The sequence below is a fragment of the Triturus cristatus genome, chromosome 2_1, assembly GCF_964204655.1.
Source record: "Triturus cristatus chromosome 2_1, aTriCri1.1, whole genome shotgun sequence".
In the NCBI taxonomy this organism is placed as follows: Eukaryota; Metazoa; Chordata; class Amphibia; order Caudata; family Salamandridae; genus Triturus; species Triturus cristatus.
The window spans coordinates 1,048,006,226-1,048,024,020 of record NC_140581.1 but is presented as its reverse complement, the minus strand read 5'-3'; the positions used below and the strand labels follow the sequence as shown (position 1 = coordinate 1,048,024,020).

The window sequence follows — 17,795 nt, the reverse complement described above, 5'->3', positions numbered from 1 at the left end:
ACCGACAACACCCTGACCAGCGCCGAACACCTGCACTTCCAGATCCACACCAACCCGAACACCACCCTCAGAGGCACCCTGATCTACCGACCCCCTGGACCACGCACGCAATTCAGCGACGACATCGCCGACTTCGTCAGCCCGCACGCCCTCCCCTCCGCTGACTACATCCTCCTGGGAGACCTCAACTTCCATCTGGAGAACAACAACGACCACAACACCAGCACCCTGCTCGACAACCTCGCCAACCTGGGACTCAAGCAACTGGTGTCCACCCCCACCCACCTCGCCGGACACACACTCGACGCCGTCTTCTCATCCAGCACAGACATCGACTTCAGCCACGCCACAGAGCTTCAATGGACGGACCACAGCTGCGTCCACTTCACCTTCAAGAGAACAACGACCCACCAACACCAGCAACACACCGCCCACAGAAGCTGGAACAAGATCACAGCAGACCAGCTCGCCACCTCCCTGAGCCAACACCCTCCTGCCAGCTCAGCGAACCCCAGCCAGGCCGCCGATAACATCACGAAGTGGATCAGCAACTGCGCGGACGAACTCGCCCCGCTGAGGACCCCGCCTAGCAGACCCGGCAGCAAGAAGGCCCCATGGTTCACCGACGAACTCAAGAGCTCCAAGAAGAACTGCCGAGCCCTCGAGAAAGTCTGGAAAAGGGATCCGACACCGGACAACAGGACCTCCTACAAACTTGCCACCCGGAAACACCACCAGCTGATCCGCGCCGCCAAGAGAACAGCATTCAAGGACCGGTTGGACAACAACGCACACAACAGCAAGGAACTCTTCAACATCGTGAAAGAGCTTTCCAACCCCAACGCGGGAAACAACGACATCACCCCTTCGCAAGACCTCTGCAACTCCCTGGCTTCATACTTCCACAACAAGATCGCGGACATACACAGCAGTTTCAACAACCAACCAACGCACACCACGACCGACCAGCCAGCCCCCCCCACCACCACCCTCCACGCCTGGACCCCGATCAGCACAGAAGACACCATCCGCACGATGAACTCCATCCACTCCGGATCACCAACCGACCCCTGCCCCCACCACATCTTCAACAAGGCCGACGCTGTCATCGCACCCCACCTGCGAGACATCATCAACACATCCTTCGACACCGCCATCTTCCCCGAGAGCTGGAAACACGCCGAACTCAGCGCTCTACTCAAGAAACCAACAGCGGACCCCACCGACCTCAAGAATTACCGCCCCATCTCGCTTCTCCCGTTTCCAGCCAAAGTCATCGAGAAGACCGTCAACAAGCAGATGGCCGCCTTCCTCGAGACGAACGGATCCCTCGACCCCTCACAGTCCGGCTTCCGAGCCAAACACAGCACCGAGACCGCCCTCATCGCCGCCACCGATGACATCCGAGCCCTGATGGACAATGGAGAAACAGCGGCCCTCATCCTCCTAGACCTCTCCGCGGCATTCGACACGGTCTGCCACCGCACCCTAATACGGCGCCTCAGCAACATCGGAATCCAGGACAAGGCGCTGGAATGGATCATCTCCTTCCTCGACGGAAGAACACAGCGAGTCCGCCTACCACCTTACAAGTCAGAGGCCTCCGAAGTCATCTGCGGCGTCCCCCAAGGATCATCCCTGAGCCCCACCCTCTTCAACGTCTACATGAGCCCCCTCGCGGCCATCGTACGCAAACACCACCTCAGCATCATCTCCTACGCCGACGACACCCAGCTGATCCTCTCCCTGACCAACAACCCCGCCGCCGCCAGAGCCAACCTACACGAAGGGATGAAAGAGGTAGCCGAATGGATGACGACCAGCCGCCTGAAACTGAACTCGGACAAGACGGAGGTCCTCATCCTGGGCTCCTCTCCCTCCGCCTGGGACGACTCCTGGTGGCCTCCCGCCCTGGGCACCGCACCCAAACCGACAGACCATGCACGTAACCTGGGCTTCATCCTGGACTCCTCCCTCTCCATGACCAGGCAAGTCAACAGCGTCTCCTCGGCGTGCTTCAACATCCTACGCATGCTACGGAAGATCTTCTGGTGGATCCCCACAGAGACCAGGAAGACCGTCACCCAGGCCCTCGTCACCAGCCGACTGGACTACGGCAACGCCCTCTACGCCGGGACCACCGCCAAGCTCCAGAAGAGACTCCAGCGGATCCAAAACGCCTCAGCCAGACTCATCCTCGACATCCCACGATCCAGCCACATCTCCGGACATCTGAGAGACCTTCACTGGCTCCCCATCAACAAGAGAATCACCTTCCGCCTCCTCACCCACGCACACAAAGCCCTACACGACCAAGGCCCGAGCTACCTCAACAACCGAGTCAACTTCTACGCTCCCAAACGCCACCTCCGATCAGCCAACCACGCCCTCGCCGCCGTCCCCCGCATCCGCAGAGCAACTACAGGAGGAAGGTCCTTCTCCTACCTGGCCGCCAAGACCTGGAACTCCCTCCCGTCCGACCTGCGCCTGACCCAAGACCACCTCTCCTTCAGGAAGAAGCTGAAGACCTGGCTGTTCGAGCAGTAGCGGCACCCCCCCCCCCCCCCCAGCGCCTTGAGACCCTACGGGTATGTAGCGCGCTTTACAAGTGTCACTGATTGATTGATTGAAGCATCCAAGATACTGCATTATTAATCAGGAGCTTTCTGGTCAAAGCCAAAAGGAGTTTTGCATACAGAGCGTAGCCATGTTTAATGTGTAAGTGATATAAAGGCACGAACCAATGATTGTAAATGCGAAACTGAGATGAATAGACAGAAGTTCATTACTGACATCACAAAGAGAAAACCTGAGGGTTTATTTAGAGGTGGCAGGAATGGGACAGCAACCTAATTGGCAGATGTCCCATAGGGTGAGCAGGAATTTGACCGATATTTGGTGGATGTCCCGTATCCCTCAAACTCTAAACACCCCCCTTAGTCTTGACCATCGCGGCAACTTGAAGGCACATGGCCAGACTGTGGGCAGAGAGCATATGATTGCCCACCTGAGTCAAAGGAGTGGATTCATGCCTTTTTCCACACTGTCTCCACCTTCCTCTGATGGTGGTCCGAAATTGCATTAAGTCAATTTCTGTCTTTTCAGGAAACATCGTCAGCCACATTATATCTATCTATGATGTCAAGAAATATCTTAGCTGCATCATTTTAAGACACTGATCGGTAATCAACAACAGATGTGGACTCTCAATCTAAAGCTTATCTGATGTGCAGAAGGTGTTCTTATTTTAAATATCTGGGACTGCCCATCAGGAACACAGGGATGGCGTTCATTTGAATTTTGATTGTTTGAATTTTTTTGGGGTGTTTTAAAGATCATAGTTTCTTTTGTGGTAGTTACCTTAAATTTACAGGAGCAGGACATACATTGCATTCATTAAACTTGGTCATAACATGCTCTTTAAAACACATTTGTAAAAATCTAAATGCATCCATTGTGATGCGTATTACTTTCTTTGTATGCTGAATAGTCCCCCAAAATGACCAAAGACATATTAGACAACCTGTGATATGCTGGGGATTAAGGAGGGTCAAACACACAAAAGGTGATGGGAGGAATGCTTGCAATTTGTCTAACCACTGCCAATCACTAGGAGTAGCATTCCGACCCATCGTTTTTTTGCCCACCATGCCAACTCAGTTTGGACCCAGCCACATGCAAATCAGTCTTGAACCAGCTCCAATAGGAACAGTCCATCTGAACTGCCAGGCATGTCCGGCCTAAACAGCAACACAAGCAAACCAAGAGTGCTCTCACGTTTATTAGGCATAATCAGTCTGGTAGAGCTAGGTTCCAGTGGCACAGTAAACACGGCGCCCACGTCTGGGCATTGCCTTGCCACTTATGATGGTACATCAAACACAAAAGATGATGGGAGAAATGCTTGCAATTTGTCTGACCACTCGCAATCACTCGGGGTAATTTCTCTTTTTGTATGATCATCCCCAAGTTTTTCCGCTGATGCTTCTGGTTTTTGGACTCTGAGAGTGCACTGAGGCCTGCTAGCCAGCCCTCAGTCCCAGTGCCCTGACCTTAAAGTGAATGTTGAGTTGGCTGTACCCAATTGTAAATGACTAACTCAGCTATAAATCCCTAGTAAATGATACCCTGGTACCCAGGGCAAGTAAATTAGAGGAATACCACAGGGCTTGCAGCACTAATTGTGCGACCCTGGAGGTCCCTCAAGTAAAACAAGTCCCACTGCAGACTGGTAGAGCAGGCGTGCACTGCTAGCCCGACTTTCAGACATGCATGTAGGTCACCCCTCTAGCAGGCTTACTGAGCCCTTAAGGCAGGGTGTAACATATGACTCAGGCAGGACATGCACTTTGCATGTCCTGAAAGTACAATATGCTAAACTACCATTTTTACTGGGGAAATACTTTTTTGCCCAATTGGTGAGTACAGGATTACACGCTGACCCCTCAGCTGTGCTAACTCTTGAACGGTGCAACCAAAGTAGGCACTCCAAGGTGTCAAACAGCTCGTTACATTAAGCCAAACTTGTATCTCAAGTCGAAATTAATGTAACTTGTTGCAGTGTGCAGTGTTAGCAAAGCTGCCACTTCGCCGCCTTTAAAACTTGTGTGCCTGGGAGTCTGCTCCACAAGACAACTTTCTGCCCTCCTGGAGAGACATGCCAAAAACTCTCAGGAAAGAGAACAATAAGAGATTGTAGGCCATTGAGGTTGCACCTCCCTCCTGTAGGAAGCAACTTAGGTGTTTGCCCTAAGAGTCAGGCTTCAAAGGTGAAGCCTCCTTTGAAGGGCAGATGTGTAATGCCAGAGGGGAGGGCTGCCCCATTGTTGAGCTAGACAGTCTGGCACAGGAAGCAGACCGGGGAAAGCTGTTGCCAAATTGGTTTCCACAGGAGTGTGTCACCTGCAGGTAGCCACACACAGGGGGGGTAGTGAGGTCTGAACACATAGTAAGGGGTCACACCATCTTTGGAGTTGGCAGAATGGTGCAACATAGGATAGTCAGATGCCGCACTCCACAGGAGGTGCTCACCTGGCGGGAGGAAACCTGGTAGCCCATTGGCTACCATCCGCATCCTGCCCTGAGGGCACAGTCCGAGCATAAAGAGGACACCCCTGGCACCCAGACCTCATATCTCAACTGACTTTGATGAAGGACTGAAATAGGACTGCCCAGCTGCACCAAAGGACCAACAAAAAGAGGCTGCACTGACAAAGACTGCACTTGCTGCACCTGGTGGATAGCGAAGAGAGGGACTGTGCCTGCGGTGTCTTTCTCAAGGGGAAGCTGTCTCCAGAGCCCAGTCAAGCCAAGAGAACTCCAAGGACCAGTTGGCTGGCCTCCTGTTCGCAGCATATGGACACTTCAGCTGTATAAGCCTGCTGGAGCAATTTCGTCGCCCAAAGTCTTCAGCCCACTACCACCACCACCGTGCAACACCAAGGACGAAGACCTGACCCACACAATTGCTCTGGAGTTCACTGTACCTGGGAGTGTTGTCAGGGAAATGCTGGGACCTTCAGAAGGTGAGTTATTAACTCAGGAAGGTTTTACCTGTGACTGCAACAATGGGCAACTGGTATTCCAATGGTGACTGGACTTTGGCCAGACAGAAGAGGACTTTGTGGGATGTCCACCCTGCAACCATGACCCCCATGTCATCTTCGTGGACCAAGGAAACCATGCAGGAAGAACCACGTCACATTCACAGCATCCTTTGAGCATCTTCAGCATCCTTCATCCCTTGCATCAGGACCACAACATAGGGATCCATTGCAACACAAATAAAATGGCTGGAACTGCTGAAGCACTGCTTCTCCTTTGACGGTAACTATTCTTGGGGACCTTGCTGGTACCCCTGACTAGCTTCCTGCTGAAGTTGGTCGCCCCTAGTACTTCTAATTGACCACATTTACACTTCCCTAGGTTTTCTTTGAAAGAGTGTCTAATTCTTTGACTTTGCCATGGCTTGTTCACATTTGAGTTAAATTGCTTTGATTTATTATTGCCTGTAAAATCTATATCTCCAGAACTCTCAGGTGAATCTTTTTTGTGCTAGTGTAACAATACAGTCTATTTTTATCAACTTTATAAAGTGATGAGGAATTTTAAGCGTCGTGTCGATTTCTTCCTTAATTGTTTTAATGCTGTTTAAATGCCAAGCACTTGTTTCTCTGTTTTAATCCTTCCTGCTCAGTGCCACAGCTACCCAAGATTGAGCTGAGGGTTTTAAAGACTAAACCTACTGGACCTAAAGGGTTTGGTCAGTGTATTACACAGTAAGGTAACACAACCACACCATATAATACACCCTATTTCCTCACAGGCTGCTTGGGTTCCAGTTCAGAGAGGGCCTGGCTTGGCAGTTCAGGCTGGACTGTTCCTATTGGAGCAGGGTCAAGACTGATTTGAATGTAGCTGTGTCTAGGATGAAGTGACATGGTCATAAAAAGAACGAAGGTTTGGAATGCTACCTCAAGAAATTCTCAGTGGTTATAATTATTGCAAGCATCCTCCCATTCCTTTTTGTGTGCTTGATGTGATCCCCTAAGTAGCCATGGGTATGGCCAGACGTTGGTCCCTTACTCACTGTGCCAATGGAATCAAGCTACACCTGACTGGATAGCTCCAATCAGGGAAAAACTGGTCTAAGGCTTCTTTTGTTGCGGTTCAAAGAGGAGCTGGTTTGGCAGTTTGGGCTGGATTGTTCCTATTGGATCCGGGTCAAGGCTGATTTGCATATTGCTACATCTAATCTGAGGTGGCATGGTGGGCAAAAGAACGGTGCGTTGAAATGCTACCCCAGCAATAGCTAGTGGTTAGACTTAATGCAAGCATCCTGCCATCATCTTTTGTGTTGCCCTAAGTGTCAAAGGGTATGGCGAGCTATGGGTACCTTGCTCACTGTGATTTACACCTGACTTAAAATCTCCAACCTGGGTTTAATTTGTCTTGAGCTGCTTGTGTTCCGGGTCAGAGAGGACCTGGCTTGGCAGTTTTGGCTGGATCGTTCCTATTGGAGCAGGTTCCGGACTGTTTTGCGTATAGCGGGGTGTAATCTGAGTTGGCATGATGGGCAAAAGAACAATAGATTGGAATGCTACCCCAAGCTATTGCTGGTGGTTAGACATATTGCAAGAATCCTTCCATAACCTCTTGTGTGTTTGATTAAGGAGGGTCTACATGTGTTGCAAATATAGTATAGCTAGTGGGTGATGGGATGATGGGGATACTGCTGTCAGGACATTGCCTCTTGTAAGTGCCTATCTAGATTATCTCTCTGAAAGCCCATGTCCTGATACGGGCATTTGCCCCATCTGTGCCTTCCTATGGGTGACCTCTTAACTTAGTGTATGTGTCTTTTCTTTACATGCTGTCACTTATGTGCATAAATGTAAGGTGTCTTTCTCAAATTTGTAACGTTTTATAGTCCTTAATTTGACAAACTGATTGTTTCAGGCTACCTGGGACACCAAGACGTTGGATTTAATTCCCAATGGACGTGACATCTCAGTGGATAATTCCAACAAGTGGGTATACCTTTAAACGTTTGTAACTTTCATTGTCATCATTCTTACTCATTTATCCAAAGTGCACTCACCCCAGATTAGTGGGTTGTACTCCTGCTGCAGAACTGAGATAGAAAAAATAAAGCAGATCAAAATGGCCTCTCCTCTGCATATCTGGTAGCCATTTTACTGGAAATCATTTGTCAAGATATCATCAGAAATGTTTCAAACTTTAACTAGGAGATCCTAAAGGACTCAAAGAAACGATGGCCCAGATTTACTAAGTTTTAAACAACAGGGGTTTTGGGTGCGTAACTCAAATTTATACCATATATGCAAAAACCACCTTGACAACTAAAGTGGTTTGGTGTTTTTATTACACCTTGACAATTTGTTCATTTTTTGACATACACATTCAACATTTAATCATGCCAAAACAGGGAAGAACAATCAAATAGAAAGATTAAACAAAGCATTAATAACTGTGTACCTAGACATTAGACAATTACAAACCAATAAAATGACAGCACATAAAAAGGCAAACAATGACCAGTTCTTCAATTTTACACTGAACAATGGCGGCACAGATTATTTATAATTTGTAAACCTGCAACCTGCCAAAGACAGCTAGTCATACGTGATCTGAATACAACAGGCTGATTGCCCGGTCTGCACACTGTGTTACTCTGTGGCTCAAGAAAATAATTGTGACTAGCTGAGTCGGGTCGTTTCAGAACCCCTACTTTTTTTTAGGGTTCACCCTGTGGTAAAGGAAGTTTTATTAGTATATTGTGCAAAAAAAATAATAATAGAAAAATAATAATAAAAGTTAAAAACGGGGCAGAGAAGTTGCCTTCTAGATAATCTATTATATCTTAAGAAGCTATCGACACTCAAATTATTATAAATGTGTAATTAAATCTTCTTCGATATTCAAACCCGACGGGGATCGTGTGTTTAACTCTAAGATGTAGCAGGACTCTAATTTACGCAACTTTTTCTCCCTGCTACCACCTCGCTGATTTGGAGGAATACAGTCTATCACATAATACACAAGGCCTTGTGTATTCTTATTGTGGTATGACTCAAAATGCCTCGCAACGGGGTAAGAGTTATCCCCATTCCGTATTGCTCTAAGATGTTGTAGCACTCTTTTATGGACTGGATGAATTGTGCTGCCCATGTACCTTAAGCCACAAGGGCATTGAAGGACGTAGACAGCAAACTCAGTCTTACATGTAAAGTGTCCTTTGATCTTTTTCATGCGTTTGGATAACCCCAATGTATATTGCTGTTTGTTTTTGCCAAAGCTACAAGCATTACATTTTGTACACTTGATAAACCCTTCTCTGGGTTTAAGCCAATTCATGGACTGATTGTCCGGACGCTTTTTCTTGATCACATTGCTCACAAGCATTTGTCTGAAGGACCGAGCCCTTCTAAACGTGATTGCTGGTCTTTTGGATGTCAATTTACCCAGAATCGGATCATTTCTGATTAGATGCCAATGTTTAGTAAGAATACTTCTAATCTGGCAATGTTTACGATTGTAGGTGGTAATCATCCTGGGTTGATTAGTCCCTGAATCGGCCCTTTTAATTTTGCTCCTACTGGGATTAAAGAGAATTTCCTCTCTAGATCTTTCCTTCGCTTTTTTAGTTGCTGCTTGCACGTTCATTTTGGTATAACCCCTAGCTGTAAATCTGGAGCTCAGTCTGAACAGTTCTTCATCCAAAACTTCCTTTTCACTACAATTGCGCATAGTTCTCAAGCATTCCCCATACGGAATGCTTTTAATCAAATTCTGGGGATGGAAGCTCTCTGCATGTAGCAGAGTGTTTCCTGCAGTGAGTTTTCTATACAATTTTGTCTGTAGTTTGGAATTACTTACATAGATGGTAAGATCTAGGAAATTAACTGTCGTATTACTGATGGTACTGGTGAATTTAAGATTTAAATTGTTCACCTGTAGTTTGTTAATAAAGTTTTTTGCCGAGTCCTCAGAGCCTTTCCAAACCACAAACAAGTCGTCGATAAATCGACTCCAGTGTAGCACATTTTCTTCCCACTCTGTATGGTAAGCGACCCGGACCACCTGCTCCTCCCACCAGCCCATATGCAGATTCGCATAGCTGGGGGCGAAGCAGGTGCCCATCGCTGTTCCACAGGTTTGATGAAATAGCTCATCATTGAAAGGGAAGTAATTGCTTTTTAAACACGTAGAAACCATGCTCAACAACATCTGGGTATGGGCCCAGAGTTTAATAGGTCGATTACTGAGAAAATATTTGATGGCATTTAGGCCATCGTCATGTTTAATGCTTGTGTACAATGTGGTCACATCCATAGTTATCAACAAAAAGTCATCCTCCCATGGTAGATCATATATTTTCTTCAAAAAGTCCCCTGTGTCCTGTATATAGGACGGTAAAGTTTTTACTAGGGGGCACAAAAAGGAATCCACAAATTTGGAGGTATTTTCAAATGCTCCTCCAATGGCGGAGATAATAGGACGACCTGGGGGATTTTCTAGACTTTCATGAACTTTTGGAATGAGGTAAAAGACAGGTACTACTGGTTTGTCTATTTTCAAAAATAGACGTTCCTCTGATGTAAGTAAACATTGGGTTCGAGGCATATGAGCTGCAGATTATACACTGTGCATAGATCACCATCTGGTGTTGGGCCCGGATGTTTGCAGTTTGTTTTTCTTCTTGGACAATGTTTGGAAGTCACGAGTTCGGTGACTCCTCCTTCGGTCCGTACTGCGCATGGGCTTCGGCTCCATCCTCAGATTGTTTTTTCCCGCCATCGGGCTCGGATGTAATACTTCGTGCTCCGGCTTCGAACCTTTCCAGTTCGACCTTCGACGAAAAATCCTCGTCCATCGAGATTCTTCAGACAAAATCATCTTCTTTATCTCTCTCTTCGGCACTTCCTCGATTCCAGGCATCGGCAGCGGCCTTCGGGCCTATCTCGACTCCGGTCTCGGCCGATGGAAAGGACTCCCTTTAAGAAGTGCCCAAAATGTGGGTCTAAATTTCCCCACACCGATCTACATCAGGTGTGCAACCTTTGCCTCTCTCCCGAACACGAGGCCTGAGACTGTCCCGCCTGCAAGTCTTTTCGATCGAAAAAGACTATTCGGGATCGACGAGCTCGACGCACCATGGCGCACTCATCGACCTCTGCTCCACCTGACATCTTCGAAGAAGACATCGGAGCTTCGGGACAGCAGCACACCGAACAGGAAGACGACATCGTCAGCGCTTCCGAGGCCGACGACTCCGACGTGGAGGAGATCACACCGGCGCAGAGGGTCGTGAGTACTCTACCCCCTCCAACTCCCGCGCCCATACCGAAAGAGACTTCGGTTACACCTTCGCCTCCGGGCCTAGGCAAAAGCAAACATACTGCTTCCATCACCCCACCTTCGGGCCCGGTGAAGAGGCATCATAAGTCTCCTGGCGGCTCGGGCTCGAGCCAGCCTACTAGCGGCGCCGACAAACACCCTTCGGCACCGAAGAAATCCACACCAAGCTCCGTTCCGAAGCCATCGGTGTCGAAACCTGGCCTCTCTGTGCCGACCAAACATGAATCCCTCGGCACCGACGCTCCCGTGCCGAAGCCTGCCTCGGCACCGAACAAAAAATCGGAGGCCCCGAAAAAGCATGGCACGGATAAACCAAAGAAGCCGTCGGCGCCGAAAACATCGGCACCGACAGATGAATCGGTGCCGGAGGAGCTATTCACGCCAGATCCTCGACAAAAGACTTTAACAAAGGATCCAAAGACTGGACATTTGACTTTGTCTTCAAAGAAAAGACATTTAGACAAGCCAGCTCCTCCTCCACCGCCAAAACGGAAGGACTCTGCCACATCTCCTTTCAGAGTACCCTCCCCACCACCTCCGCCTCCTCCACCTCCCCCATCTCCGCCCCCACCTTCTCCACCCTTGCCTCATCGCTCTCCAACCTCGTCTCCAGACCCTGATGACCAAGGGGATCCATACTATGATCCAACAGATGCCCCACAGGACCCTACTCCTCCGGAAACACCAGACCCATGGGAGGATTATCATAATCCAGATGTCCCAGATGTGCCTCAGGATGATCTTTATCCATCCAGGCCATCTCCACCAGAGGACTCCCTGGGGTTCCACCACTTGTTACAATGGGCGGCACATTATCATGGGGTGGAGTTACACAGTGATCCAGTTGAGGAAGACTTCCTACTTGACACTTTTGACATCGCAGATAAATCTACTGCCATATTACCCATGCTTAAAGGGGTGACCAAACATGCGGCAGAGGTTTTCAAAGACCCAGTCAGGGCTAGGGTCTTAAACCCCAGAATAGAGAAAAAATATAAGGCAGCCCCCACAGATCCTCCCTATATTAAAGGACCTGCGCCCTTAGACTCATTAGTGGTATCCACAGCTAGGAAGCGATCCAATTCTCAGTCATCGGGTGAGGCTCCACCACCCGATAAGGAGTCCAAGCTCTTAGATGCGTCAGGCAAACGCACCGCCTCGCAAGCTGCCAATATGTGGCGCATCGCCAACACTCAAGCGCTGCTGGCACGGTACGACAGAGCGCACTATGATGAGCTGGAGGCTATCATGCAACATCTCCCAGAAAAATATAAAAATAAGGCTCATGAACTGATACAAGAGGGAAAGATCATTACCAACACCTCTATTAAATGTGCACTTGACGCAGCAGACACGGCTTCCAGGGCTATAAACACCAGTGTTCTGCTTCGCCGCCACGCCTGGCTCAGAATCTCAGGCTTTAAGCCGGAGGTCCAAGTATCTATATTGAACCACCCTTTTGACCAACAACACTTATTTGGCCCAAAAGTAGACGAAGCCCTGGAAAAAATGAAGAAGGATACAGATACGGCACAGTCTATGGGAGCATTACAATCCCACACTCCTAGACGCTCCTTTCGCCGTTCCTCTTTTCGAGGCACTGGCAGGGGTTTCTCTGCCGATAACGCCTCTACGTCCTACAAGTCCCCTCCTCAGACTACCTTCACAAAGGGCTATCAAAGAGGTGGATATAGAGGGAACAATAATAAAGGCAGGGGCAAAACCAACACCGCCCATTCTGCCACACCGCCCACACAATGACTTTCCCCCACTCCCCCCAGACCATTCCACTCCAGTTGGGGGCAGACTACAAGACTTTGTTCAAACCTGGGAGACCGTAACATCAGACAAATGGGTGACCCAAATTATTCGGTCAGGGTACTGTCTCGAACTAACATCTACCCCCCCAAATATTCCACCCAGGCACCGTACAATGTCACAAGAACATACCACACTGCTGAAACAAGAGGTAATCTCCCGCCTGAAAAAACAAGCTATAGAGCAGGTCCCCATCAATCAACAAAATTTAGGGGTCTACTCTCTGTACTTTCTGATACCAAAGAGAGACGAGAACCTACGGCCCATTCTAGACCTCCAGCCTTTGAATGCATACATACATTCAGACCATTTTCACATGGTAACTCTCCAACAAGTTCTCCCACTCCTCTGCCAGGACGACTTTCTCACTACCCTGGACTTGAAAGACGCATACTTTCATATTCCAATACACCCTTCTCACAGAAAGTACCTCAGATTTGTAGTGGACGGCCAACATTATCAGTTCAAGGTTTTTCCCTTCGGGGTCACGACCGCACCAAGAGTGTTTACCAAATGCCTAGCAGTAGTGGCGGCACACCTCAGAAGACAACACATCCACGTCTTCCCTTACTTGGACGACTGGCTAATAAAAGCCGCATCCTACAACCAGTGTGTGCAACAGACAAACACTACCATCCAACTACTCCACCAGCTAGTTTTCACGGTGAACCACCAAAAGTCCCAGCTGATACCGTCTCACACAAAGCAATACCTCGGTGCCACTATAGACACCTCAAAAGCTATAGCCTATCCCAATTCAGCCAGAATCGCAAGCATACAAGCCTTGCGCCAAAGATTCATTCTTCAGCACTCTCTCCCAGCAAGAGTGTTTATGAAGCTAATAGGGATGATGGCATCTTACATCTTCATAGTGCCTCATGCAAGACTCCACATGCGTCCACTCCAAGAGTGCCTAGCACGCCAGTGGAACCAGGCCCAGGGGCAGCTGACGGATCTGGTGTTGGTGGACGGTCGCACCCATCGCTCTCTGCAGTGGTGGAACACCACAAACCTTTCCAAAGGGCGACCGTTCCTGGACCCGGTTCCTCAGGTAATTCTAACAACGGACGCATCGCTCTCCGGCTGGGGAGCGCACCTATTACACCTCACAGTGCAAGGTTTATGGACGCCACAACAAAAGTTACTCCACATCAACCATCTGGAGTTATTGGCGATTTTTCTAACCCTGAAATCGTTTCAGAAACAAATCTCAGCCAAAGCAGTCCTCATTCGCACAGACAATATGACTGCAATGTACTACATTCAAAAACAGGGGGGGACACACTCTCCACAGCTCTCTCGGTTAGCACAGAGCATATGGAGATGGGCAATCCCACAAAAAATCTTTCTCCTGGCACAACACGTCCCAGGGATAAAAAACACCATGGCAGATCTGCTGAGCAGACAAACACAGCAAATGCATGAATGGGAACTCCATCCACAAGTTCTTCACCCATTCTTTCACAAGTGGGGGCATCCTCAGATAGACCTCTTCACCACCCACGAAAACAAAAAATGCCCAAGCTTCGCCGCCAGATACCCACACCCATTGTCCAAAGGCAATGCGATATGGATGAACTGGTCAGGCAAATTTGCATACGCCTTTCCACCTCTCCCGCTAATTCCATTAGTGGTACGGAAGCTACAACAGCACTCCCTCACACTCATTCTGGTAGCTCCAACATGGGCCAGGCAGCCGTGGTACACCACACTACTACAGCTCTCAGTGGTACCACATCAAAAACTGCACCTGTCCCCATGCCTCCTAACCCAGAACCATGGAGAAATAAGGCTCTCGGACCCAGCTCAGCTCAACCTTGCGATCTGGCTCCTGAAATCTTAGAATTTGGATACCTTAACCTTCCCCCTGATTGCATGAACATTATCAGGGAAGCCAGACGTCCTACCACTCGAGCATGCTATGCCGCTAAGTGGAAGAGATTTGTTGTTTACTGCCGTAACAATACGATCAACCCTTTAGATGTATCCATACAGCACATCATATGCTACCTGCTCCATCTACAAAGGTGTAACCTGGCATACTCATCCATCCGTTTACACCTAGCAGCAATTGCTGCTTACCTGCAAAACAGACAGCATTTATCACTTTTCAGAGTGCCTGCTATTAAAGCTTTCATGGAAGGCCTTAAAAGAGTAATTCCGACCAGGGCACCACCCTCACCTGTGTGGAATCTAAACGTAGTTCTTACAAGGCTGATGGGTCCGCCTTTCGAACCAATGCATAAATGTGAGCTGCAGTTCCTTACTTGGAAAACAGCTTTTCTCGTAGCTATCACTTCCCTTAGAAGGGTTAGTGAAATACAAGCGTTCACTATACAAGAACCCTTTCTACAGATACATCACAGCAAGGTGATACTTCACACAAATCCAAAATTTCTGCCCAAGGTCATTTCCCCCTTCCATCTCAATCAATCGGTGAAATTACCGTTTTTTTTCTCGCAACCTCAATCTGTTGTGGAAAGGGCTCTACATACACTTGATGTTAAAAGGGCTTTACTTTACTACATACAAAGAACGCAATCTTTCAGAAAGACTAAACAGTTGTTTATCTCGTTCTCTCCACCGCATAAAGGCAACCCCATCTCAAAATCAGGGATAGCTAGGTGGATTGTAAAGTGCATACAAATTTGCTATCACAAAGCAAAAAGAACATTATCTGTTCCACCTAAAGCCCACTCTACAAGAAAGATAGGGGCTTCTATGGCTTTTCTAGGGAACATACCCTTGGATGACATCTGCAAAGCAGCCACATGGTCAACACCGCACACCTTCACAAAACATTACTGTGTAGACGTGCACTCCAAACAACAAGCTAGTGTGGGCCAGGCTGTACTAAAGACACTGTTTCAAACCACTGCAACGGATACCGGTGGTCGCCGCTAGGGTTGGGTACTGCTATATAATCTATGCACAGTGTATAATCTGCAGCTCATATGCCTCGAACGGAATATGCTACTTACCAGTATGCATCTGTTCTTGGCATGTAGACCTGCAGATCTATACACGCCCACCCGCCTCCCCGGCTACCTGTATCCGTTCCAGTCTATCTTATTTAGATACAACACACATGGGTTTCTTTACTATTATCACTACGCTCCATCTTTTCCCTGCTGGCGAAAAACAATCTGAGGATGGAGCCGAAGCCCATGCGCAGTACGGACCGAAGGAGGAGTCACCGAACTCGTGACTTCCAAACATTGTCCAAGAAGAAAACAAACTGCAAACATCCGGGCCCAACACCAGATGGCGATCTATGCACAGTGTATGGATCTGCAGCTCTACATGCCAAGAACAGATGCATACTGGTAAGTAGCATATTCCTTATACCAGTCTTGTAGTTGTTCATTATACCTGGTAAAACTAATTTGCATAACAAGGTCAGTGACTCTTACATAATGATCCCGTGACTCTTACATAGTTATTACGATTATTCAATTGCTTATATGCCTCATTCAAATATCTAGTTCTGTCTGACAACACCACATTCCCGCCTTTGTCAGCATTTCTCACAATACAGTTACCATCAGAAGTTAATTTAGTAACTAATGCGGAGTACTCTTTTTCATGCTGTGAATAGACTTTATATTTCACACTGCAATAACCAGCGTGCAATAGAACAGTGAACTAATCAAATGGCAAACCGGAGGCCAATTAAGACTTTTTAGAAGCACGCAGAGTGAAAAGCAGGCACGTAATTGAAGCTGCACATGGAGGCCTCTGAGGAAAGGGAAAGGATTCCCTGAAACGCGTCAGGCCGGGGACTTCAATCGGGATGGGAAGCTGAATGTTTCTTCTAAATAAAGGGGTTTACCTACCTGCTACGGAGTGCGTCCTCAAATCTGGTGAAAATCTTGTGAAGGCATATATATATATATGAGTGAACAAGGCTCGCCCGAGCCGAAACGCGTATCGACGACATATGGATAATAAATAATATCGCAAGCACCTACTCTGGGTCTGTGTCCATCCTTTTGGTTTCCCATCAATTTGGAGCCTTGCTGGAAAGAAGGTATATATATATATATATAGTTTCACACATGTTATAGTTAGGTGGATATTTCACTCGTAAAAAACCAATGAAATTCCCCCGTTATAGTTAGTTCAGATAACTTTAACTCGTGCGCCCGCAATCCACTGCTCATGACGTCACATATTACATCACTCATGACATGGTCAGTGGCATCACTCATGACATCACTGATGACATCATCCTTGTGATAGAGTGGCGGTCGCGCGAGGTATAGTTATCTGAACTAACTATAACGGGGGAATTTCATTGGTTTTTTACGAGTGAAATATCCACCTAACTATAACATGTGTGAAACCTATGGTTTTTTAAGTGAATTTGCAAGGTTTTTTAAATGCTAATTCCTAACTATAACGTGTGTGAAACCTATGGTTTTTTCAGTGAATTTGTACGGTTTTTTTAATGCTAATTTATTTATGTATTATTATTTTTTTTATATATTTATTTTACAATAAACTACGTATTAAAAAAATGTTTGTTTTTTTTTTTAACCGTGCGCGCACGGTGCGCGCACCCCCGCGATTTAAAAAAAAATAAAAATTCTGCCTTCAGGCGACCCCCTGACAAAGGCTAGGGGTCAGGAACTCTCTACCCTGCCCCCTTTTCACGTTCGCCACCTTCCTTTTTCACTCTCGCACTGAAAACAAACAAATTGGCGGCCGACACTTCCTGATTTCGACCGATTCGAACGTTGACTAACATGTAACCACCAATCAGAATTACGCTCGCGCACGTTAGGGTGCTCGCACGGTGCGCTCACGGTGCGTGCACCCTGCGCGCGTATAGATATTGATATGCTTTTAAATGCTATTTTCTCAGGAAATACTGAACAGATTTACACCAGACCTGCAAAATGCACTTCCTTGACCTTATGGCTACCTCTCTGCCAAATTTCAAGTAATTCTGTTCAGCCGTTCGGGCTGTAGCTGTGTCTAAAGGTCCTATGGAAAAATGCATGGGGAAAACGCGTTTTGGGACCCTCCTTTTTTTCTCGGCCCCCGCTTGATGAATCACCCCGAGACTTTCAGGGTAGGAGCTGAACGGAGCG

The 17,795-nt window shown here is 47.7% G+C and overlaps 1 protein-coding gene across 2 annotated transcripts in view; it reads left to right on the top strand.

Moving 5' to 3' along the window:
• The window catches only part of LOC146866328 (E3 ISG15--protein ligase HERC5-like), a 389,340-nt gene that overhangs the window by 357,807 nt on the left and 13,738 nt on the right, over positions 1-17,795 (top strand). For both annotated transcript variants that reach the window (XM_085635608.1, XM_085635616.1), the window contains one exon: positions 7,459-7,529. In XM_085635608.1, coding sequence (XP_085491734.1) covers positions 7,459-7,529 — 71 coding nt within the window. The remainder of the gene's footprint in view (positions 1-7,458; positions 7,530-17,795) is intronic.